Here is a 24,449-nt window from a genome sequence, read left to right as displayed (position 1 = left end):
GACTATAATTTTGCATCTCACCTAAAAGTAACCACCGTAACCACGCAATATATAACAGGATTGTGAAAATACAAGATCGTCGAACATTTAACAGTAACAAATACAATCGTATCAAACTAAAACACTCAAAAAATAATATTATACAATATTATAAGTCGATGCAGGTCTATCAATTGGTTGCTTTTGAACAGATTTTTTTATCACACGTTTTCGCAATGGAAAATTTATATAAATACTTCACGTAACAGTTTTTCTTTTTAAAAAATTCAATAGATGCCCACAAAACTGTCCACTTAAATCCAAATTCCATCTTCCAAAAATTCACTAACATACACAAAATACATATCCGTATGTACATATTCATATATCTCAAACAAGGCTTCCTTTTGGTTATACCTAGTAAATTCCTGTTACAATGGGAAACATTTGGTCTTCTTATTTAAATTACCTAAAGATTGACTTCGTATCTTCTTCAGACGTGACGATGTCACCACTTTGTTGTTGTGATGACCGCTACTGCTACTGCTAGTGTTATTGTTCGATTGCGAAATCTCTACGGGTTTCACGTTGTTTGCGACGGGGGTGTTGGTTTTCGGTTGGGAGCTGGCTTGACTTGTGTCCTCGTCAACTGGGTCGGCTATATAGTATGGCTCAAGTTTTTGCATGGAGTATCTTGAGGGAATCTGTGGACGATCGTTGGTGGTTAGATCGATATCATCTGTTGGTGTGGGACCACCTTCTTCCTCGAAATCCTGATCGAATTGTTCGGCTTGGGAGAATAACCGATCGAACTCTTTTGTGAGTTCAGATGTGAACAGGGAAACAGCATGCCCGTCGCCATCGTCGTAGAGATCGATGACAGTATATTCATTGGAAGTGGTAGATTCTTGCTCAGCATTAGGTGTATGGAAGGAATCACTTGCTTTTGTTGAGGTGTCTTCAGCTGTATCTTTGCACGATTCTGCGCAATCTTCGCTGTCTTCATGATGGTGTTGGCATTCCTTGCTGTTTTCTTCGGGAGCTTCCTGCTTAATCTCGTTTGTCATTGAAGTAGTATCTTCTTTGACCTGCGCCTCACTACATTCAGCACTTCCAAACTCTTCATCGAAGCTGGTTTCTAATACTTCTCCTCTACTTTTGCTTTGATTATTTTGACTTCTACTGGATGTGGTTGGCTCATCTATCGACATTTGACGGTGCAAGTTATTTCTTTCATTTTCCAAAAACTTATCCACAATGACTAACACTTTACTAGGACATTCATCTTCAATCATAGAATTCCTCCCTTCTTCCCCGTCCTTATCACTTTCCACAAAGGGCAATTTGGTATTATTTCCAGTTTCGGTTGTGCTATCCCCTATTGAGCCATCAGGAGTCAAGGTGAAATCTTCAATTTCACAATTTTGAATTGTCTTAAGATCATCCGGTGTTATAGTGAAATCATCGAATACCTCACTTTTCAGTGATAGACTAAGCTTAGAAGTGCTACAACTATCCAGATTCATATTTCGTACCGTATCGAAAGCGTATTCGGTTAAAGTACTGCGCGACCGCATCGTTCCGCTGGAATTACTTAGTAGTTCAAGCGAGTCAGTACGATCTATGCTCGTACAATCGGTTTTCATGACTGAAGGTTCTACCGACATATCACTTGTCGCATATTTAATGTATTCTTTCACCGCCTTCTCCAGTGATTCGGATTGGAGACTAGTTGACCGTTGTTTCTTGGATTCCTGTTTTTCACGTCCTTCAGCTTCACTGTCACTGATTTTCATGATTTCCTCTTTCGAGCACATTCTGTATATCGTTAGAACATCATCCGCATGGTTTTTCAAAAGACTGTCTACGTTTGGAGGTAAATTCTCCTCATCACCAGATTTTTTCATTTCAGCGTCCTGAAGGAATCCCGTACGTTCTTTTCCGTTAGATCGAGTCAGCATTGAGTGTTCAAGGGAGAATTGCTTGTTTTCAAATCCGTATTCATCTTCGTCAATACATTTTCCTTCGGCAGGCATTAAGTAGATTTCATCAACATCGGAATCAGTTCCGGTGCTAGCAGCTTCCAAAGTTTTCTTGCAATCCGCACGACTCAATTCTAGGCAAGTAGCCCCACAATTTTGGAACTGGAATTCCAGTTCATTCTGATCGTCCTTGTCAATGAAATGTGGGGATTCTTCTATGGCCAATTCAGGATCGTCAGGTTCGACTTCGTCATAGTAGTCACCTTCTTCATCATCTTCATAGTAATCCCCTTCGATGTCTTCTACATCCTCGTCTTCGTACTCATTGTAATATTCATCTTGTTCATTGTAGTATCCGTAAGCATGTGCCCCTCTATGGTCATAGTAATACTCATCTTCTTCATGATAGTATGAGGAACCACCAGGAGTTCCGCGAAGATTAAATTTAGGTTCACTTCTCTGTTTCAAAAGTCGCGCATTTTTATTGTATCTCCCAATAACTCTTAGTCCTTTCTGCTCCAGGCGGTACTCATGCATATCCCGGCGATCATAACTCCTATTATTTTCGTTTTTATATAAACCACTGAAATCTTCCGAGCAAAATTTCTCGTAGAGCTCCATGGCACTGAGACGAACACTTCCAGTTTTATTGTAGAATTCTTCTGATAAAGGCGAGTGACAGATGTTTGCAGGTAAGCAGGTAGCGGTATTGTTCTTCTCATACCTGGATCCTTTTTTCTTACTCGACTTTAAAGGGCTTGTCTTATACTTACTGAGCTCTGTATTAGATTTAGAAACTTCTGAGAGTTTAGTTTTGCTTCCACTTTTCGAGAAGAGTTCATTATTTGAATGTGATGCTGCTGAGAACATTCCAGATTTTCGACCCCAAAATGTTGAAGCTTTTCCGGGTTTTTGACTAAACAAGGATAATTTCGATAAATTGATGGCACTCTTGGTTTCAGTCAGACCATTTCCTTTTGAATTCTCCTTGCCGGTAAAACGTTCAAAAAGCTTGGGTGAATTTTTTACCTCGTCAGTTTGTGGAGGCTTTTTCTTATCGTAGAGGGTGGATGCGCTGAAACGCTTACATTTTAAAAGCTTGTTAACTCTTTTGAATTTTCCGAAAGGCTTTTCGAACAGACTTTGAATTGGATTCTCATGGGAGGATTTTGGTCGTGGTGAAGAGTTTATATCTAACTTAGACGGACGGATGAGAGATGATACTTTACTTATGCTACTGCTATCTACGATTGTATTTTCACTAGCGGTCGAAGCAACACCTGCAATTGGTACCACGAAGTTGCCGCGAGCGTTGTTGCGTATAGGATACAGTCTTTCGCGTTCTGTTGGCGTTTCTCCCAGTCGTGACGAGGAGTAAACTCGCGATCGCATTTTGGCATAAGTGGAGTATTTTTCATCTAGACCTTTCACGCCCGAATCGCTATATGCTCCAGTTGCGTAGCTTTCAGGACTACAAATTCGAGACATGTCTTTTGTATCGGTAGAGGTGCAGTAGGAATGGCTACTGAGAGTTTGATCGCCGATGATATTCATTAGTTCTTGATTAGAGTACTCAAATTCGTGTTCAAGGCTCTGGTTCTTCCATTTACCAAATTCATTTCGCTTTTTCCCCACCTCGTCCAGGGTGTCTCCGTCACTTTTGTATTCTCTCTGAAGATTTGTTTTTATCAATTCCTTGTACTCCCTCTCAAGCTTTTCTAAGTCCGTATTTGAATCAGAGAAGACCGCGTCCATATCGTCCGTGGAGATATTTTTCGAACTTTCATCGGTCGATTTTTGGCGATCTTTGGGAGAGCAAATATCGTCGATTTCACTTGAATCCTTTCGGCTGTGTACAGATGAAGAGGCTACCGAACTAGTTCTGCAGTTCTCCGCGCCGAGGATATCACGCGCTTCGCCGTCTTCATTTTCATTGTCCTGGTTTGCATGTATTTGGATATCGCAGTTGTTCCTGAGAATGTATTCGTTTCGATCAATAATACCTTCCTTGAAAATTTCGGAGTCGGTCCGAACGATTCTTTTAGACTTCCTTAGCATGGATTTTCTACTTCTATAAGAAAAGTCCTTAGAGAAATCGCGCTTTCCAGTATGCTCAGCGCTAACTACGTCTTCTTCGATCTTTTTCGAGTCCTTTTCTGTTTCTGAGTTAGTCGATGAGGTTTTATCGGTTTCCATTTTGCGGATTTCGGAGCTTCCTATATGTAGTGGTCTTATTTCAAATGGAGCCGCTTCGGCTGACAAACGATCCTTAATGTATGAACTGGTGCTTAAGCTTCTCGGTTTTTTTGGAACGTTGGTTATAGTCGGCGAGGATGTTTGAATGCAATCATCTGCAGAATGTTGTCCTCTAAATTCGACCACACCTACTCTACTATCGTGCATCAATGGTGATCGTAACGGTGTACGCCTACCGATTTCTCGTTTCCTGAGTTCTGGTGTGTTACGTGCGCTGGTATGTACAGATGAATGGAAGGATGGTGTCGTGAGAACGCTTGTTCTATTCCCATCTAGTGGTAACATTGCTAGTTCTCCCGAAATTAATTGCTCATTTAGGTTCCGTGCAACTTGGCTCAATACTGACATTTCTGTTCCTAAGTCAAATGTTCCTACAGTTTTCAAACGATCCAAACGACCCCGATGACCCTTTCGCTGGGGCTCGTTCCCTCCCAAACTATAAAGTCGTCCTTTCTTCCTTCGTTCTAAAATTTTACCATTTTTGTCGATATACTGTGAATGATGGTTTCTGTGGCTTAATAGTAGATCTTTTTCGGCTTGTAACATTGCCTCCCGTTTCTCAAGTTCTATTTTGTCGATACACTTGTTCACGACTATTCGGCCTGTATTAGATATTTCACTGGGGAGTTCGATATTAGTACTGTCCGGTGTTAATGGAATTGATTTTCCGCGCCCGAAAGCAATAAACCTGAAAATATAGTTAGATTTATTCAATCAATACTGAAAAGTCCTTCGTTCAAAACCATTTTTAGAAAAATCGCAAGAGGCTTAAAGCTCGAGAGGAAAAATCTAAACTAAAGCTAGGTTTAAGCGAGTTGGAAACATTTTGCAATAATTAAAAGGGTTGTAAAATGAAAGCAAATTAAACTGCCCCAAAATGACCACTATTTGAATTTTAAACTCAAATTTGATGACTAGAAACTACGGTGGTGAATAGGTATGTGTCGTGTCAATAATATGCTTAAAGTAAGTGGCAAGATTTTCATCAGAAGTGTTCCTTTTAATAACAATGGCTAAGGTCGTCTCTAGGTAAGGCCATTTTGGGGCGACAGCGTGAAAAGTAATATAACTAGAAAAGGCGATAAGAAAAGCATTGAATAAATAATATACATACAGTTCGGTAATTTGAAAATAAAAAAATATAGCTGGTAATTATGTATTTTAAATCTCGGATGTTTAACTGAAAATAATAAATAAAGTACACATTACTAAGAGAGATTAAATAGGAGTAATGTTTTATTTATTATTAGGTTTTCTTTGTAAATTACTCCAGCGATTTTCATAACTGACAATAAACTTCAATTTTTAATGCTTAATTATATGAACATATATTTGATAACTAAGTAGGCTTAAGCTCAAAACAAACAAAAAATACCGAAAGGACCGAAAGAAGCTTGAACTCAATCACTCTTCAATGGCCTATGTGCCAGGTGTAGCGTGAAAAGGTTATGATTCTTGAAACGCCCTTAAAACTAGAGAAAAGAATTGGTTTACTTATCGGGGCCTAAGTTTATAACCATGTCTAAAATAAGCAGTTCAATTGCTGCCCCCTCCTTCCTCGATCCATTTTGGACATAGAAAATCCGGGCCGGGGTGAAAATTATGCGGGTCCCTCTAAGATCCCTTTAGCATTAGTTACTTAAAGATGTGTCTCTATTTCCAACCCCCTTCAGCAAACCTGCGTAACCTCCTTGCAATTATACTACTATATTACTATCTTCGGTGTTTGGTACCATCCTAACATGGCCAAATTAGTTTCAGCCAAATCGGTAACCAATTTTATGATTTCGCAGATGAGATAGATTTACGGAAACCAAATTGCCAATATCAAAGCTTTCTAGCCATTAGCCACCCAGAATTGTCATTATATGTAAACACATGGTTCATTAAGACAATGCTCGTCTGGAGCTTTACGAAGTTTGCGTACCAAAGGAAGTTACTGCCATTACCATCTCAGAGGGGAGATTTTTTCTGCAATATAGGCTTTGGACAACTCCCGGGCTGAAAGATCGTATTAAGTCCGCCTTCCGACCTAAAAGGGGGGATTTGCATCTTAGTCTAATCTGTGATCTACATATTATTAAGAGGGCTTCTATCAGGCTGATTTTGGAAGCGGTCTAGGAATGCAAATTCTGAACGACTCTCCAAGGTTTGAGTAAACTTTATCTATCTCAATTCCAGGGATATGGTGCTCTTAACAATACGGGTAATATATAAACCCTCTGTTTCTTTGCACAACGTGAATTTGAAGTCGTACTGCATTTGTTGACAATGTGGTCTATATACATAAAACACCTTTCTATATGCGTTCAACCACTGTGAGGCGGCGCAGGACCAACAGCTGCTATGCTCCACCCAGCGCTACACTCGCCGAGTATGAGCAGATCCTTGCCGTTCTGGTTTTGGATACAAGAGGACGTTGGCCAAGCATAATAGCAGGCGATTTTAATGCGTGGGCTCTTGAATGGGGCAGCCGGACAACTAATATGAGGACAAATGTTCTCTTCGAAGTAATCGCGGAGTTAACCGGGGTACTGGCGAATGTTGGTGCCTCGTACACTTTTCGGGGAAGGGGCCTGGGGTCTATAGTGGACCTGTCATACGTGACTGCCACTTTAATCAATAGAGTCAGTGAAGGCTATACTCACAGCTACCAACAGGCAATCTCCAAGAGTTTCAGCAGAATGGCGGGTGGTATGCTCGACTGGACAGTGAAAGCCTTCGAGAGGGACACGTTTTCTGCGACGCTCAAACCCGCCATATCCCTGAACTGTACGGGAGAAAAAGCCACCCAAATGACCCAATGGGTGAAGGAAGCATGCGATGTTACTATGCCCAGGAGGCTTGCGAGCCGCATGCTTCCGGGTAAGGAGGCTTTGCCAGAGGGACAGGGGGAGCCCGGTGGCGACGGTCGAGAGGAGGCACAGAGACAACTGCGCGGCCGCCTAGAAGAAGCCATTCGGAGAAGAAAAAGAACTGCTTCAAACAGCTGTGTGAACATGCCGACATAGACCCTTGGGAAGAGGCCTACAGAGTGGTAATGAAAAGGCTGCGGAGATCACCCCAGGTGACCTATCCACGCCTGTCTTGAAACAGATTGTTACCGCTCTGTTCCCTTACTACGAAAATAGGGGGAGACAAATCGTTATCCAGCTAAATGAAGGCATAATACCCCCAATAACTATGAAGGAGCTGCGGGAAATATGTGCTAGGATCGGTGACAACAAGGCCCCAGGTTTGGATGGTATCCCGAACCGAACTTTGAAATTGGCAGTGAAGACTAGGCCCGACTTTTCACCAACACCTTCGAGGCGTGCCTAAAAGAATGAATATTACCTGTGCAGTGGAAAAAGCAAAAGCTGGTGTTGCTTCCGAAGCCTGGCAAGCCACCTGGAAACCCAGCATCATATCGTCCTATCTGTCTGCTGGATACAATGGGGAAGATGATGGAGAGAGTTATCTACAACAGACTCCTACCCATTGTTGAAGCCAGCAATGGTAGGCTATGGCTATTTATCAAATTTTGTGGAAAACTACCTCTTAGATGGGACTCAGACTTGGGCTTTGTATAATATGACCGAACTAATAATTCTTGAACTAAAGAAGCAGTGACTTTGCATTTGCGGTTGACATTTGTGTAAGGATGTTACTAGTGACAGTCGCCTTTGTCAAACGACTGATTTGCTCAGCAAACCTGTGTTTTATGGAAATTTCATTTATACATTTCATTGATAAAACTGACTCAAAGTTTTATTCAATAAATATTTTCTAATTGGTATCTAATTTACCAAAGGTCCTCGTTTACGAAGATCTCAATTTCCTCTCAGCATTGTTCCGCAATAAGCACTCCAACATGATCTACAACGCCTATTTTGATAAAGTCAATAGGGAGCTGTATAGTCAATACGCTGTTATACATTATAAGAAAATGAAGGGCAAATCTGCGTGGAAAACCGAAGATTTTCGGATAAATTTTTGGTTCCTCCGCCGCACGGCAACGTTTTCAAAAAGGGTTGAATATAAATGCTCAAAAGGTATTTGGGTTGGTTAAGGCCTTTATTATTTCGCATATTCAAAGTACTTTTTTGTTGAGATTTACTATCGCATCTTCCGCAATTTCGGACTCAATCGTTTTTTGTTATAATATTAATTGCAGAAAATCGCGGGTTTGATGTAAAAATTGTGCGATCGTCTCCTTCCCTCAGAAATCTAACTTTGTTACAGTTTCTATTCTCAGCACCCTGAGAAAGCTGCGGAGTTCACCTTTTCCCTGTGTTGACTATAGGCTTCACTTTTCGAAATCCAAACTGCTTGTCTGAGTTAAAATAGGTTTATATACAATCGAGCATGTTACCAGTAGTGTCCGAAAGGCTGTTATCTGTTGTTTTTACTAGGAAAAAGAGGAAGCTACATTGGGCACCTTCAGTTTTAAATAAGACCTTTCCTCTGGTGGTCGGGCTAGCCAGGGTGGATATTCTTCTCGGACTTCTCGTGGGATTAGATATGGATTCGATTGATGAGATCAAAAAACCGACGAGAGAAGAAGAGGTGGTAATGCCAGGGGCATCATCGGAGGACTAGCTGTCGAAAGCAGTACTATCGGTGCAACCATAGCTCCTGAAATCAACCGTAGGGACATCTCGGAGCGAGGTGGTAGACTAGTGGTTTCCACGTTGGAATCCGCTGCCGTCAAGCTGGGTGTAGCGAGTACCAGTCATAGTAATCCGAACGAAGCTGTCGACGTCGGGGGACCCCTTAAAAACAAGAACTGACAAGAATGCCGGTCACCGGAAACGAGCTAAGAAGCAATTATTAACTGGCGTCCGGCCTAAGACTCAGAACCAGAAAGCAATGTATATTCCCAGCAAAATTGCGAACAATAAGGAGGCCGGTACTGTCGACGAGAGGGATTGAAAGGACCTCGTTAAATACCAGGCTATTGTGAGGAATATAACAGCAAACGCTTGGCAGGCGAGCAGAAGACGAAGCCCATCGCTCTTAAACGCAATTGATCTTGAGACGCTCAAAGTTATCCAATACGACGAGATTCCCAGGAGACCTGTCGCTCGCATCTGTTTGCCGAAGATCCATATGGATAAGGACAAGCTCGTCCAATCTCCTTAAAAAAACCCAGGATTCCCATTCTCAACCTTTCGTACTGCGGATAAACGTCCTGGGGGCACTGGAAAAGGTATACTATAAAGTACGGTTCGGAGTCAGAAACGCAAACTGACGGGCGGGGGGACTGACGGCAAGGAAATCATGCTGAGCGTGGCACAGATAAATCTGCAATTTTCGAAGTACGTTCCGGCTAATCAGTAGCTAGTACAGGAGTCCTAGACAGGAGGCGACCGAAACATCAAAGGGCTCCAAGCAAATATTAGAATTTATTTTATAGCACAGAAGACGCTGATGAGGACAGACCTGGAGTATGCATTTTCGCGAGGAAGGGTCCGCACGTTTTTCCGAACCTGAGTTCCAGCTACCTAGTTGTGGTCAAACTGGAGAATGCGGGGCAGAGAACGTGTACATTTCTTCAGCTTACATGGCTCACGACCGATCAGCTCCGCCATAAGAATTGCTACATTTGACAACCACCGTAGCAGCAAAGAAACCCAACCTGTCGATAAACTGCGACGCCAATGTAAGGCATACACTCTAGGGCACCTCGGAAATCAACGAAAGAAGTGATTCATTCCTTGATTTGATTGTTAATACAAATCTGTCGGTGTGTAACAGGGGCAGTACACTAACCTTCCATTTTTCCAGCTCGGAGAACTGTGGCGGTTGGAAGGAGGTCTTTGATATTACCCTACTAACTGATAATGGGATTCTTAGGGTGGAGAGCTGGAGGGTATCTGACCAGAGATCCTTCTCAGATCATAGTTGGATACTTTTCAGTCTACATTTCGACACAGAGGTCCCCAAACCTTTTAGAAACCCTAGGAGAATCGACTGGGGAAGTTTGACTCAGTTTGGCACATCAGACGAACTGCATTCAAACGTCGGGCTCGGGAAAAGGCATTAGATACCGCCTTTAAAGTCACGTCCCTTGCTAAATACAGCAAATAACTGCCACCGTGGTATAATGAAAACTTGCCTAGTCTCAGTAAGCCGATTAGGGACATCTTCAATATCTGCTACAAGTACAAGTATTGGCAGCTAAACAAGGATTGCCTGAAGAAGTACTAAGTAAGATTCTGCCCAAGGAACATAGAAGCCCTTGCTTTCTTAAGTCGGGAGGCTCCTGGACGGAACCTTCTGGTGAAACGTTGGAGCTGCTGATCCAAATGCACTTCCTCGAAAGTGAGGGGGACTGTGAATCGGAGCCTTGCTTGCAAGGTATGCAGTCGCCCCAGCCATGCGAAACTATCAAATCGGTAATTAACGAGAATAAGATCGGTTGGGCTCTAAACAGCTTCCCCGCATAGAAATCTCCGGGTCCAGATGGCATAATGTCAGTCACGCTACGGAAGCATTCTGTATTTCTTTGGATACGTACCACAGTCTTGGAGACGCGCACCAGTGGTTTTCATACCGAAAAAGGGCAGACGGAGCCATGAGTCCGCGAAGGACTTTAAACCAATCAGTCTCACCTCTTTCGTGTTGAAAGCCCTAGAGCGCATCCTGGACATCCACTTAAGGACGATTATGGGGAGAACGTCTTTTTCTAAGTCCTAGCATGCTTACCTCCACAGAAATCGTTCTCGACGAGGTAATTGGCCTGCAGTGCAAGCAGTATACTCTAGCTGCCTTCCCGGATAAACAACGTTACTACCAACGCCATCAAAGAAGCCTTCACCAGTATTGGATTGGAGAGGTATCTTACGCATTAGATAATATCCATGCTAAGAACAAGGATAATCCAGTTGGATCTGGGAGGTAGCCACTAGAGCTGTGAAGAGAGACACACCCCAGTGTGGCGCCACCTCCCCTTTGTTCTGGTTAATAATGATGGAGGAAATTTTATAGATATTGGATAGGAACGGAGTGGTGGTGGTGTCATTCATTATGTGTGACATCATGGAAGAAGCATTGAGAAATGTGTGCCTGTTGGTGGCAGGGTGCAGACTCAGCATAAATCCAATCAAAATGGAATTGATGTTATTTACCACCAAGACAGGGGTACCCTAATTCCACATCTCGCGAAAAGGACAACGGTTGGTTTTTCCTCCAATGTAAAGCATCTGGGTGTAATCCTGGGTCCGAAACTAAATTGGAGATTGAGTATAGAACTGTTGGCCTTTGTAAGCTTCTATGCCTGCAAAAGAAACTATGCAAAAAATGGGGTTTCCGGCCGAGAATGGTTCTCTGGATGTACACAAATATGATGCGTCTCATCCTAATGTACGACTCTATCGTTTGGAAAAGAAACTACAGTAAAATGAAGCTTAATAGGATTCAAAAAACTACGTGTGCAGGTGCTACCGGGGCTCTGCAGTTCTGTTTGGCCGATGATCTTAATGAATCTTCTCCCCCTAGACCACCACATCTAATTACGTTGTAGCGTGTAGTGTTGTCAGACTACGTGAGTCCGGATGCTGGACAGCGAAACCTTACGGCCATAGTAACATCTTAGACAAAGTATCTTGGAAAATCTGGGTGTTCCCCACGGGCTACGTCACACACAAACTGAACTTCACGAGAAACTTTGCTATGGACTTTCCAACCAAGATAGAGTGGAAGCCCGGCGGCGTGTTGGAAGGCTGTGATACAATATTCTTGGCAAACCGATCAAAGATGGTCTGTGGAGTTGGTGTGAGGATTTTCTCGAATACACAGAGGGTATCCGAGTCGTACGATCTCCCAAGTTTCGGCAATGTATTCCGAGCGGAAATACTGGCGATACTAGAAGCCTGTCGATGGCTGGGGTATTATCCGAGCTTCAAGCGTCACATATCCGTTCCAACCGACAGCCGAATGGCCATTAAGGCCTTATATTCAGTTCGACATCTTCCAGGCTGGTGGGGCAGTGCAGAAACGCGCTGAACAGTATGGGCGCAACGCTCACGGTCACCCTCCTCTGCTTTTCCAGCCATAAGAACATTGAGTGTAGCATAGAGGGAGCTGACGGACTGCTAGGCGAGGCTCTCTCTCGGTGGTCCTAGAGTAAATGGGCGGAATTTTTCGGGCACACTTACCGAACAAGATCGAACATGTGCAGTGATTTCCACCATTCAAATTCAGGCAATACGCCGGTAGGCGAATCTACTGTGCGTATTCTTATTGGGTTGCACAAAAAAGGAAATGCAGAGGTTTGAAAAAGAGAATTTCATATCTTTCGCTTTAGCTCTACGTGAGCGGGGTGCGGTTCGTGTAAGTATATTACTTTCTTAGCGAATTCGAGTATTGAGCGGTTTTTTACAGTTACTTTCGTGTGAAAAATTTTATCAGTTACCCATTTCTATTACACATAGATACATATGTATCTAGAGGCTATGTCTTCAAGATCTCTAACACATTCACTTGTGTCTTTCATATAAATGGCATAGAATTATACATTCCTATGGTTAACTATCTTGCTTTCGTCAATAGCATTTGGAAATAAGTTATCAGCATTTTGTCGCATTTCTAGCTTCTAAGGAATATCTTAAGCTTGACAATTGCTGAAAAGCCGGTGCAATGCATTTGCGGAACAATACATTACTTACAACTCAATAACGAACGCTTGAACACCAATTTATGATATCTACGAACAATTCAACAAAGTTTTTATCTGCCTAAGGAACTTAATTTGTTATATTTGCTTCTGGATGGATTACTTACCACAGGCCGTCGTGTAATTCGTTTTCTCACTTCTTTACTTTCAGGTCCTTATCTAAGAAATGTAATACGTAGTGAAGCACCAAATCGTAGCAATATTTATATTCCGTCTGAAAAGAAATAAGGATAGATTTTATTTGACGGGATTTTGATTGCTGAGGCAGCAAGGCTACCGCAATGGGGTGGGGTAACTTTTGCCAACCATGCAGTTAGTTGGGGGAATAATTGGAAGTTCATTACGGAAATATAATAAAAAGCAAATTCGAAAAGTTGCAAGGTAATGTTTTCCAAATTGCTTCGAAATTCAAGCCAATTACTTTGTGAACTACGTATGTGGAGAAGCAGCCATACGTAATGTCTTCCTGAACCTAACTAATTAAATTTATTAGAGTAACGTTTATTTGCAAATGTTCCCCATCAAATATTCATATCATTTTATACACATGAATTTACCATGTTATCTATTAACTGCGGCCTATGGCGACGAACGGTTTTGATGGCTTGGAATACATCAACTTCACCATGTTGTATTACTTGTTCAATGCACGCGTTGGCTGCACAATAAACGCCAGCACGGCTTCGTCCATCACTGCAATAACATATTCACTAATTAGTTGCGTCCTGTTACCTTTATTAAATTAAATATCATTTACGTACGGAGAGACAACACAAACAGGACCATAATCTGTGCGTTGACGCCACGTTTCCACCATATTCATGAGGAACACCAGAGAGTTTGTTGATGTTGGCACCTGGAATGCAATATAAAATTATATCTATTTGGTCTAAGCACTGATGAAATATGAATAAATTTAGATAAAGAGTTAGCCATTTTCATAAATTTTAAACTGGACTCGGGAAGTTGTAAATTAGTCACGTGAGCTATAAAGGATTGAGCTAGTAATTATGGAACACTGGTCAATCGAGGGCAATCGGGTAACTAGAACCTGAAACCGAATGCTGGACAAAGTCACTTTGATAGCGTCAAGGGTGTCAAAAGAGGAAATAGTTCTCTTGAATCCCGTAGGCTACGTTTGCCCCTTCGAGTTACTATGTTTCAATAGGGTATGTTCGCTTAGTTCAGCTGTCAACCGTTCCTCTGAAAAGGGTCGATTTGCTGTTTCCGTCAAGAGCCATACGAAACGTGCTACAACTTTTTGTAGTTTTTTTGAATTTCTATTTTCGGCCGATAGTAAAGTTCCTTTATGTTGGGGGAAAATGACAAACTTACTTCTTTTGGCCCCCTGGAATTACATTTAAAAAGTAAGAGAGATAAAGCTCCCTTACAGTGTCATACTATGATATCAAGAACTTATGTTCATATATAAAAGTTTCTGCCAAACTGCCAACAAAGCATCAAGTTTCTGCCGAAAGAAAGTTGGGGTGAAACTATTAAAAGAAAAGCAAATAATTGGCGTTTCCTAAAATAAAAGCAAGGTTGAGTTTTTTAGTGATTCCCAATGAATCCAATCATAATTCTCTACTTGATTTAGGGTCGGCTATTAATAACACATTTTGGGGACATAATAAAGCAGCAATCTTTAAGAAGGCAAGCCTCCACAATTTCTTAATATGGACAAATCTGCGTCTGATGTGAAAAAAATAGAAAAAACTACAATAAAACTTTCATCAGTAGTTAATCGAGGGACTTATGAGTATGGAAGCACGTCTTGCGGGGCTGGAACTCTTAATTATGAACACGACACAAACCATAGTGGTGTACACCATAAACCTCAAATTATTAAAGTATCTCATCAAGAGGAGGAATAGGATGAGGGCAGTGATGTGTAAAATTATTGCCTTGGCAATACCATGACAGTGTTATGTGTGGTGAATGCGAGGTCGTATGAATTGAAAATCATTCATACTCCCTGATATCCAGTTTTGCTAGAGCTTCCTTATTCCGAGCCCATGATATTACTCTGGCCTGGAAGGAATTAAATCCCTTCCCCTATTGACGGATGCGGTGGTCGGAGTGGTTGAGTACCAGCCTCGCGGTTCCGTTACCCCGGATTCGTATCCGGGTCGTCTTGCATGCTGGTATTCGTATTTTTGTTATCTCGTTGCTGTAGGGTTATCTCTTCCTCAACTTCAAGTGTGATGATAGAGAATCTGAAGCACAGTGCCATTGAAACCTGAGGTTGTGTGGAAGCCCTATGCTCCACAAAGAAGTGATGAGGAGAAATAAATACAATACTTAGTAATTTAATTTTGAAACTGATTAAGATATGAGAAAACTATTTACGAGCAGATTCGCCGAGAGGGATACTCCTCCTGAGCCGGAGTTTTCTCTCCAAATTATGAAATTAAGTCGGGAGGCGTAGGATTTTCATCCCGAGGCCTTTTGTTGCATTTACGGATAAAACCTATAACGGAGGCTAGGACATCCATTTTACATTTAAAAACTGTAATGATTGAAAGCTCCGTGAAACTTCCAATTACTAAAATTGATAGACCAAAAGCTTCCTCCAAACTACAATTTTTATTTTTCAATGTTGATATATATTTCAGGAGCAACTTACCTCCTTGATCAGTACAAAGCTAGAGTAGTGAGATGCTCGCGAAATATATATATAGATTGGAAAATAAAAATTGTAGTTTGGAGGAAGCTACTGGTCTATCAATTTTAGGGTAGACTACAAATAGCAGACAATAACTAATTTCTTCTAATTACTGGCAACTGCTATCAAAGAACGCGGGTAGTTGGAGAAGCGATTTTACAGATAGAAATAGAAAGCCTGGGAGAACCAACAAGTCCGTGAATTCAAGAAGTACAGGGAAAACCTCATCAGGCGCGGAAGTTTTACCAACAAGTCAGCAGGATGAAGCTTTATACACCTCGATGCTCATCCTGCCGAGATAAAGAGGAAAATCTGACTTCCGACAGAATGGCCATATTGGAGCGATGGGTTGAGTACTTTGATGAACTGCTCAACAATCAAAACATTAGCGAGTTCGAGATCCGGCTAACTGAAGACAATGGGCAAATGCTACCACCACCAAACATGAAAGAAAAAGGCTTAAAAACTATAAGTTGCCAGTACCCAATGGAATTACAGCCGAATTTATTAAATATGGGGGCAACCAACTACAACAAGCGGTTCATCAATTGATGCTCATGGTGTGGAACATCAATTCAATGCCTGACGACTGGCAACAACACAATGCATGGAAACGGGGATATTACGCAGTGCAGCAATTATAGAGGTATCACGTAGCTCAGTATCATCTTTAAGTTATTTTCCGCTATTTTGCTAGGTCGGATAGCCCCATACGTCAAGAATATCATGGGCTCATACCAAAGAGACTTCAGATCAGAATTTCTTCCTGGATAAAAGTAGCAGGATCTTTCTCGAGACCATTCAACATCAACAACAACAAGTCTTATCATGCACGTTTTTCAGCTGGCTCTGAAAAAAGTGATCCGCGGTGCTGATGTTAGTGCGAAAGGTACCATCCTATTCAAGTTCGCACAGCTAATAGCTAACGATATCGACATAATGGGAAGAACGATCCGAAACTTACAAAATGCCTTCATCCAGATCGAGCAGGCAATGTAGGCAAGACGAAATATATGGCAGCACCAAAAATCAAGGAACCAATAACCTCGAATCGTAGAGGACACTGGTTAAAGGAGAACAATAAAGATAGGCGGCTATAACAACCGATAACAGCTATGATGATTCCGTACCCTCTACAACGAAATTTATAAGCGATACCACGACCGTCTAGTTGTGGCCCAATTGAACTCAGTAGACTGTGGTTGCTGTGTTGCTTAATTCGTATGGGTGAGGATAATGCAGCTGAAAAAGTCTTAAAAGAGCAATATCTATGGTAGAAAAAGAATTCGTGAGAGACCTCGCCTGAGATTGGCGCTGGTGCGGATTTCAGATAGCTTTTAGGGATATAGAATTGGTGGACCTCGCCGCAAAACAGGTCTGGCTGGGTATCTTACTAAGGCAGGCTTAGAACGAATACCGATTGTTGTAGACGATGCTGAACTACGAGTGTAAAATCTAATCTCAACTCCATTGGCATAAAGAGCTATTTGTTCTACAGGAAACACTGAAAACAAGACGACTAAGGGGGGAGTGTACTTAATTTATGTCAAAAAACAACGATCTACTATCATATAATTTGGTTAACAACAGTAGGACTTTCAGTAAAGTTTCCAGTATCGTACTGGTCTATATTGCTGGGAATTTTACTGTTCTATCATGTACTTAAGGCTAAATTCCAGAAAATTTACAAAAATATAGAGGATACTATTGTTAACTTCATTTGAGTAGATATAGAGGCCTAGATACAATGTATATAGTTGCCCCATCTTGTTTTCTTCCAGATTTTTCCGTTGGGTAGTTTCTGGAAAAGTGTCCTTGATTTAGCTTCAGATTTCTGACCCCCTACTTCCTCCTACTGACGTCAAAATTAATGGCTTCGGTAATAGAGACCTTTTATTCGATATGGTTATATTCTGCCAAAATAATTTTGTACATCCCCCAACTGCACTTATCTCCGTTGGTTGAAATTGCATATTTTTTTCCTGCATTCAACTAGTCAGTAACAGTGGCTATTAAAGCAGAAAACCTACGCTCAGAGAAGAGTCCATAAATACAATCATTCTTTCCGTTGCCAGCAGTTTGGGCGCTGCTTCCAATAGTAGGTTGATGTGTACTATCAAAAGAACCATCCTTTTTAAAATTGTATTAAATTCGATTTACTGTCTGTCTGTCATACGCACTTTTTTTAGAAACGGCTATACCCAAGGTTGAAACTGTTAACTCCCATATATGCGGTGAATTATATTGCTACAGAGTGAACTTTAGAGGGGGGTCGTCATACACATACAAGAGGGGTGCAATTTTTTTTTCATGGAATATAGCCATGTGGGGTATCATATGAAAAGTCTCGATTAGTACTTTTCGAAGCGACTGCTGTAACGAATCTGTGCAGCTGGCGACCTGGAACGAGGCCGGCACGGGAACTTCGTTCTTCTTGTGCTAACCGCCGGCGTGAGTAGACCCCAATTCCTAACGACAATCACGCGGAGTCAGATTATAAATCTATAGTATAAATGAATAGCAAATTTTATTGAATAATTTCATATTGTTAAAACTGATGACCTCGGCAGTTCGGACAACTGAATTACGAGGAGTGTACTGTGTAGTTACGGCAGCGTACTTTGTACCTGTTTTTCTGTTCGTCTGTCGATGTTCGTTGTATTTTATCATTCAGCGCCTTTAATCGGCTAATCACCACAAACCGAGCAAGTGCAGACGCAATTTAAGAGCAGACAATTGAAAAGTAAAAGTGAAAGATAAAAACATTAATAAAAAGTTCGGCGAGCAACGTAACTGTGAATCTTTCCGAACAAAGCACGGCAGACACGGACGACAATGGTGACTACAAAATTTGGAAACTTGGAACACGTGGCTAACGGATTGCTTCGCGTAAGGGGCGAGCATAGCAGCCAGGGTGAAGCTCTCTGCTTTTTTGGCCTTCAAATTTTTGCGTGCCATAGTTCGTCGAAAATAGAAGCGAGAGTTTCGTAAGACGGGAATTCCGCTTAAACTGTTGATCGAGATAATAAAGACGTTCAAGTGGAATAGATCGTGTGGCAAATATATCAAATGGAATATGGCATTCAGTTGGTGTTGTGATGTGTCGTGCATGTGTAACTAAATCTTCAAGAAAAATAACAATCAACAAACACGTAAAAAAGGAAGAAGGCGTATTCCCTCGGCCGACCAAACGCTTCCACACCATCCACTTCGATATCATTGGCGGTTTACGAAACTTGCACGGATACAAGTATTGGTTCACAATCATCGACTGGTTTACGCGGTGGCCTGAAGCAATACCTCTGACTGACGAGAATTGATTCCACGATTTGGTGTGCTAGTCGTAATCAGTCGTAATCTTTTTGAATCTACTCTTTTCTCGGAGTTAGGCAAGCTCCTTGGTTTCAAACGCCACAAGATACTGCATACCATCCGCAGTCCAATGGGATGCTGAAACGTTGGCCTCGGACACTAAAGCCCGCTTTAATGGCTCGCGACGATCCGTCGTAGTCGCGATCCTTGCCTTTCGTTCTACTCGGCCTTCGCACAGCCCACCGAGTTCATGGCCAGCTTCGCGGAGATGGTGTCTGGGGAGAATCTGCGACTCTTAGCCGACCCTGTGCTGGATATCAGAACAGGGTTAAGCGACTCCGACGTGCTGCGCTTGCTCAAAGACGCAGTTTCGAAGCTGCAGCCGACTCCACCTTTCTGACACACGACACCGGAGGTTGACACTCCCAGGGGCCTCGAGACATGCTCACAGGTCTTCGTTAAGGTGGACGCTCCTCGCAGACCCCTGCACCCACCATACGAGGGCCCCTTTAAAGTCCTACCACGACGAGAGCACTCAAGTTGAACGTTGTCGAGGCTATGGGCAGGGTACCAAATGAGAGACCTCAATTAGTACTTTCAGAAGCAGATTTTAGTTTCGGCGTAAATTGTAAAATGGGCAAGTGGAGGGTAAAATGCATAGACTCAAAGTGAGACAGGACTCATTTTCGGAAACTACTCGACCCGAAAATTTCAAAAAATTCAGTGTGATACGCTTATATAAAATCAAGATCTCAAAACACGTCCCATTCCGATATCTTCTCAAATAAACCTAATAATAGCATATTACTAACTTTTGTAAGTTGATCGGAAAACTCCTCTTAAGTTGATCTTAGGAGTACCAAGCTTTTCAGTAGCATATAGCGCGCATAACGTTGCAAAGTTTCGTGAAAATCCGGCTATTAACAATTTCGTGAGCATTTACTGCTTCTTAACCATATAATGTTAACTATTATCAATACAGTACTTTTCAGATTAAATTATTTGTGCAAATGGCTCTTTAAAAAATAATGCCCAATTGAATTTTCGACTTTGTGCATGCGGAGCCGTAATGTACTTTAAGTTCCCCATATAAAAAAACCCCAAAACATCTCATACCTGGAGCGATCAGCTTCTGGTTTCCCGTCTTTTTACTATTGCTTTCTGAAGTCCTATAAGGTTGAAATCCTTATCCAAGACGCCGCAAACCACCTTCTGTGTTGCACCCTCAACTTCATTTTTACGCTATATAATGACCTTCTGTTTGTTGTTCTGTTCTGTTTTCATTTTTCCACCTGTCCTAAGAATTTTTTTAATTTATTCACAAGTTTGTTCGTGGTTATATTCATCGATGCCTTCAGTCCCAATATAGGTTCTTTCCTTTCGACGACAGTCCGATGCTCCAAGCTTTTGTGACTTCCATGTCAGGCTCTCCTTTCTTTTTAGGTACTGCATATATCTATCATATATATCTATATATGTTATATCTTCTTGGGATTGAGCCCTTCTTGGGCGTTTGGAATTTTGTTCATTTGCCCAAACTGGTACGGAACTTCTTCCAGGTCGCTTGACCTTTTCCGTCCCTTCAATTCTGGTCCTTGCCGTACGCCAACCTAAGGCTTTTTATCATGCTCGTTACGTTCTAATAAAAGTTCCGGTGACCTTTAATAAGCTCGCCGAGCTCTATAGTTTCATTACCTAGCACAGTGATTAGCTCTCGATCAGTCACTGTGTTTTACCTCGCCTGAGTATGTAGAATATGTGGCATCCCAATAGCTAAGATTCCCTCTACTGGCCTGCGAATACGCAACTCCTTCAAATACGCGGCAATACACTGGATGTGTTTAAGATATCTTGGTGCTAGCTGTGAGGCTTGGAGTCTCAGTCGGGTCCCGGTACTTAAAGATAACACAGGTTAGCAGAACCGTACAGTGAAAGCCATGGCAAGTGTTGAAAATTATGCGGGCCCCTATTATCCCTTTTTTCATTGAATTTTCTATTCAGGATTCCAGATCTGGAAAGAGTCTCCTTTAACGCCCCTCTTTCGTCAGGACTGGATTTTAGACTCCATAGAGGGATTAGGTATCGATTGGGTTAGTATAGAAGGTAAGCATGTACTTAGCATATTTCTGTATTCGACTGTAAGCTGAGAGGGAGCTGATGCCCGTCTTCTCCGTTCTGTTTTGGAATCTTTCATGGACCGCTTTCAGAGACCTAGATCACGACGTTAGACGAAGTTTAGGAATTAATGTAAACTTTTTTCTCACCCACTTGTAGCGCAGCAGGGATAACATTTATTTATTTCGAATGTTGTTAATGCGACAAATAGGTGCCACCACCGGTGGCGTATTCGAACTCGCCACGAGAGGGGAAATCCAACGGTGGAAAAATCAATCAATAATAAAACGTATTCCTAAATTTCTATCTATGGAGTGCAATCTTTGTTTTTTATACAACGGAACTACAGCACCTACGATCGAGAACTGCTCGCCGCGCACTTAAGCATTAAATACTTCCGTTTCTCCCTACAAGGCAGGCCGTTCACAGGGTTCACGAACCATAAGCGTGTCATAAATGTTTTAAAACAAAAGCGTTCCCCTGTCAGCTTCGACATCTGAGCTTTATAAGCCAGTTTAAGTCAGACATCCAGCACGTGGCCGGTAAGGACAACATATGTTAGTTACTGACGCTTTGTCACGTGTCTCCGAGGTTAACATCCCCGCCGCACTCGACTTCTCGGCTATCGCCAAGGCGCAGGAGGATGACGTAGTACTTCAGAGCCTCAAATCCAACCCCAAATACAAATTTCGGGAGTTGCCCATCTTCGGCTCGAACCTCTCTCTCTGCTGCGAACCCGCCATACATTCCAGCCACCTTTCACAAGGAAGTGTTCCACTCAGTTCACGACTTAGCGCATCCAGCCATCAGGACAACAAATCGACTAGCCACCGAGAAATACTTCTGGCCCTCCATGAACAAGGATGTCAACTCCTGGGCCAGAGAGTACATCGCATGCCAGAAGTGTAAAGTCACCAGGCACGTAAGGAAAAGAAGTGGGCTCATTCCCCCGCACTACCAAGCAGTTCCACACCGTACACCTTGACATAGTAGGACCTTTGCGAGATTCTCATGGTTACAAGTATTGCCTTACCATCATCGACAAGTTTACGCGGTGGCCTGAGGCAATACCTCTGAAGGACATTATGGCGCAATCTTCCGCCGAAGCCCTCTGATGAGAGTGGGTCCCTCGCTTTAGCGTCCCTGCAGTGGTCATCACTGACCAGGGAATGCAATCTGAGTCCACCCTTTTCTCGGAGTTAGGCAAACTCCTGGGTTTCAAACGCCAGCGGCCTACGGCATACGATCCGCAATCCAATGGGATGCTAGAACGGTAGCACCGGACGCTGAAAGCCACCATTATGGCACGCGACGGTCTGTCCTGGACTCAAGTCTTGCCTCTCGTCCTACTCGGCCTACGTACAACCCGCCGAGAGGAATTTGCTGCCAACCCCGCGGGGCTGGTATGTGGGGAGAGCTCAAGGCTCTCAGGTGATCCGGTCTTCGACAAGAGATCGGGTCTCACAGACTCTGGATTGCTGTGTCTGCTAAGAGACAACCTCCGCCGCCTTAAACCCACACATCTGCACCTGGTTGCGTTCCGAAAGAGTTGGACACATGCACGCATGTCCCGGTCAGGACGGATGCTGTCCGGAAGCCGCTGCAGCCTCCATACCGTGTTCTCGAGCGGGGAGAACATTTCTTCCAGCTCGAGTTCGGGGGACACAAAAGGGCTGTCTCCTTATCCATCCAGGCTGAAGCCCGTTCGCGTTACAAAGCAACGTCGCGTCGCGTTCGCTTCGCCGAATGATGCCGAACGCAGTTCCGGGTTCGGCCGTTGAAACCCCTAGGTTTCATCTGGGGGCGGAGTGATGTGGCGCAGCAGGGTTAACAACATTCGAAATTTATTTCATTAACAACATTCGAAATTTATTTCGAATGTTGTTAATGCGACAGACAGATGCCACCACCAGTGCTCTCCGTGGCGTATTCGTGGCGTGGAAAAATCCATTTTCGCTAAGCAGCCGGTCTTTTAAAAAAAATAGTTAGTTGCTAACCGTCGACCGAGCTGGTCGCCTTAAACGTAAATCAATTATTCATTATAATAAAACATATTCCTAAATTTCTATCTATTGAGTGCAATCTTTGCTTTTTTATACAAAAATAGAACGGATAAAAACTTTTCGTTAAACCCTCACTCTGTTGGGTAATTAAAAGTTTACATATATGGTCCTTAATTGGCAATGGGTTTGTATTCAATTTGAGGACCAAAGTTCATTGTCTAGGTTTGCTTGCAAGGACTAACCACGGGTGCATTAGCAGAAAATGGTTTTTTGGAGAATGGTTTTAATATACGAGAGATAACTACTTAATCTTCTACTGTTTTCGATCATTTGATTTCAGGTTTCTTTGCAGCCAGTAGATACGAGTATATGCGGTCATTGACTAGTTCTTAAATTTGCCAATAATTACGTTGCGCTCATCGGTGTCATTCCACCATTTTTTGATGTATCTTTTGTAAAATTACACCACCTTTGGCGGATGTACACATATTTATATGGTATGTATGGGAATATGTAATTTGATGTTATTTATCTAACTTTTTGTAATTTATTGACCAAATAAAGTCCGTAAAAGCTTCCATCGGACTAGAATTTTATAACATGATGGCAAATTCATGTATGAATGCCGAAAAGTTCTAGAGCCCGATCCATTTTTTATGTACAAAGCCTTCTACTATGGATTAATTAACACTATCTTTTGAACAATGTACGAACAATAAATAAACAAAATTACTCACTTTATGTCCCATAGGCCAACATGTCAACTGGAACAACTGCACAGTTTTAGTTGGTGCCTTAACGCCAGCCATCATTTCTGTCAGTGAAATAATCTGTAATATTGCGAATATAAATTTTCGGCTGAAAGGAATGTCGTAAAGTGTCAGTAAAATGTTAATTACTTTCTTGTTAACTCTGAATTCCCATTGTTTGATATTCTGGTAATGCTTGCTGGAGACATAGTCCACTGAAAAAACGGGTCCATATTTTTCGCTTTTTGTTTTTTGCGGCCAATAGGGAGGATATTGTTGCTGAAATGATGGATTGCTATTGTAATGGAGTTATTTGGCATCGAGTCACAGTGTAGTCAGCAAGAAAGTTGAAATTTTATAGCTACTATTGCGCCGGTGAAACTAATTTGGCCCAATTTGATTATGATTTTGATAGAACTTGTTGTCTATAATTTAGTAAATCAATTACTTCGTACGGAAGTTCAAACTTGTTGTATAGAAGCTAGAGGAGTTTTCGAGCACTTTCTTGCTGTACACACCATAGGCACAACTCACAGAGTTTTGTGGTGGCTGGCACAGGACGACAATGGCTGAGCATTCGTGGTCATACACCAGCGACCAGAATTCACCGAGTGTGTGCTTTAACGGCCACTCTGTCACTACATATTCCCGCGGCTTCGTGTATCCCTGCGGAAAATAAAAAATCTTTTAATTTGTATTCAAATCAAATTAATGTTTGGGAGACAAAAA

At 42.2% G+C, this 24,449-nt stretch overlaps 1 protein-coding gene across 4 annotated transcripts in view; it reads right to left on the bottom strand.

The window, feature by feature from the left end:
- Nucleotides 1-4,770: 4,770 nt before the first annotated feature.
- The window catches only part of LOC119651862 (receptor-type tyrosine-protein phosphatase U), a 214,432-nt gene continuing 194,753 nt past the window's right edge, over nt 4,771-24,449 (bottom strand). For 3 of the 4 annotated variants that reach the window (XM_038055672.1, XM_038055683.1, XM_038055692.1), the window contains 7 exons: nt 24,255-24,386; nt 23,871-23,999; nt 23,709-23,801; nt 13,638-13,732; nt 13,434-13,569; nt 12,984-13,090; nt 4,771-4,905 (listed from right to left, as the gene is read on the bottom strand). In XM_038055672.1, the coding sequence (XP_037911600.1) occupies nt 13,010-13,090; nt 13,434-13,569; nt 13,638-13,732; nt 23,709-23,801; nt 23,871-23,999; nt 24,255-24,386 (666 nt within the window). In that variant the 3' untranslated portion in view covers nt 4,771-4,905; nt 12,984-13,009. Of the gene's footprint in view, nt 4,906-5,331; nt 5,398-12,983; nt 13,091-13,433; nt 13,570-13,637; nt 13,733-23,708; nt 23,802-23,870; nt 24,000-24,254; nt 24,387-24,449 lie in introns of all 4 variants that reach the window. The other variant, XR_005249501.1, reaches the window with a different exon arrangement.

The sequence above is a fragment of the Hermetia illucens genome, chromosome 1 (assembly GCF_905115235.1).
Source record: "Hermetia illucens chromosome 1, iHerIll2.2.curated.20191125, whole genome shotgun sequence".
Lineage (NCBI taxonomy): Eukaryota > Metazoa > Arthropoda > Insecta > Diptera > Stratiomyidae > Hermetia > Hermetia illucens.
Note: the sequence above shows the minus strand (reverse complement) of the source record. Positions and strands in the feature narration are given on the sequence as shown.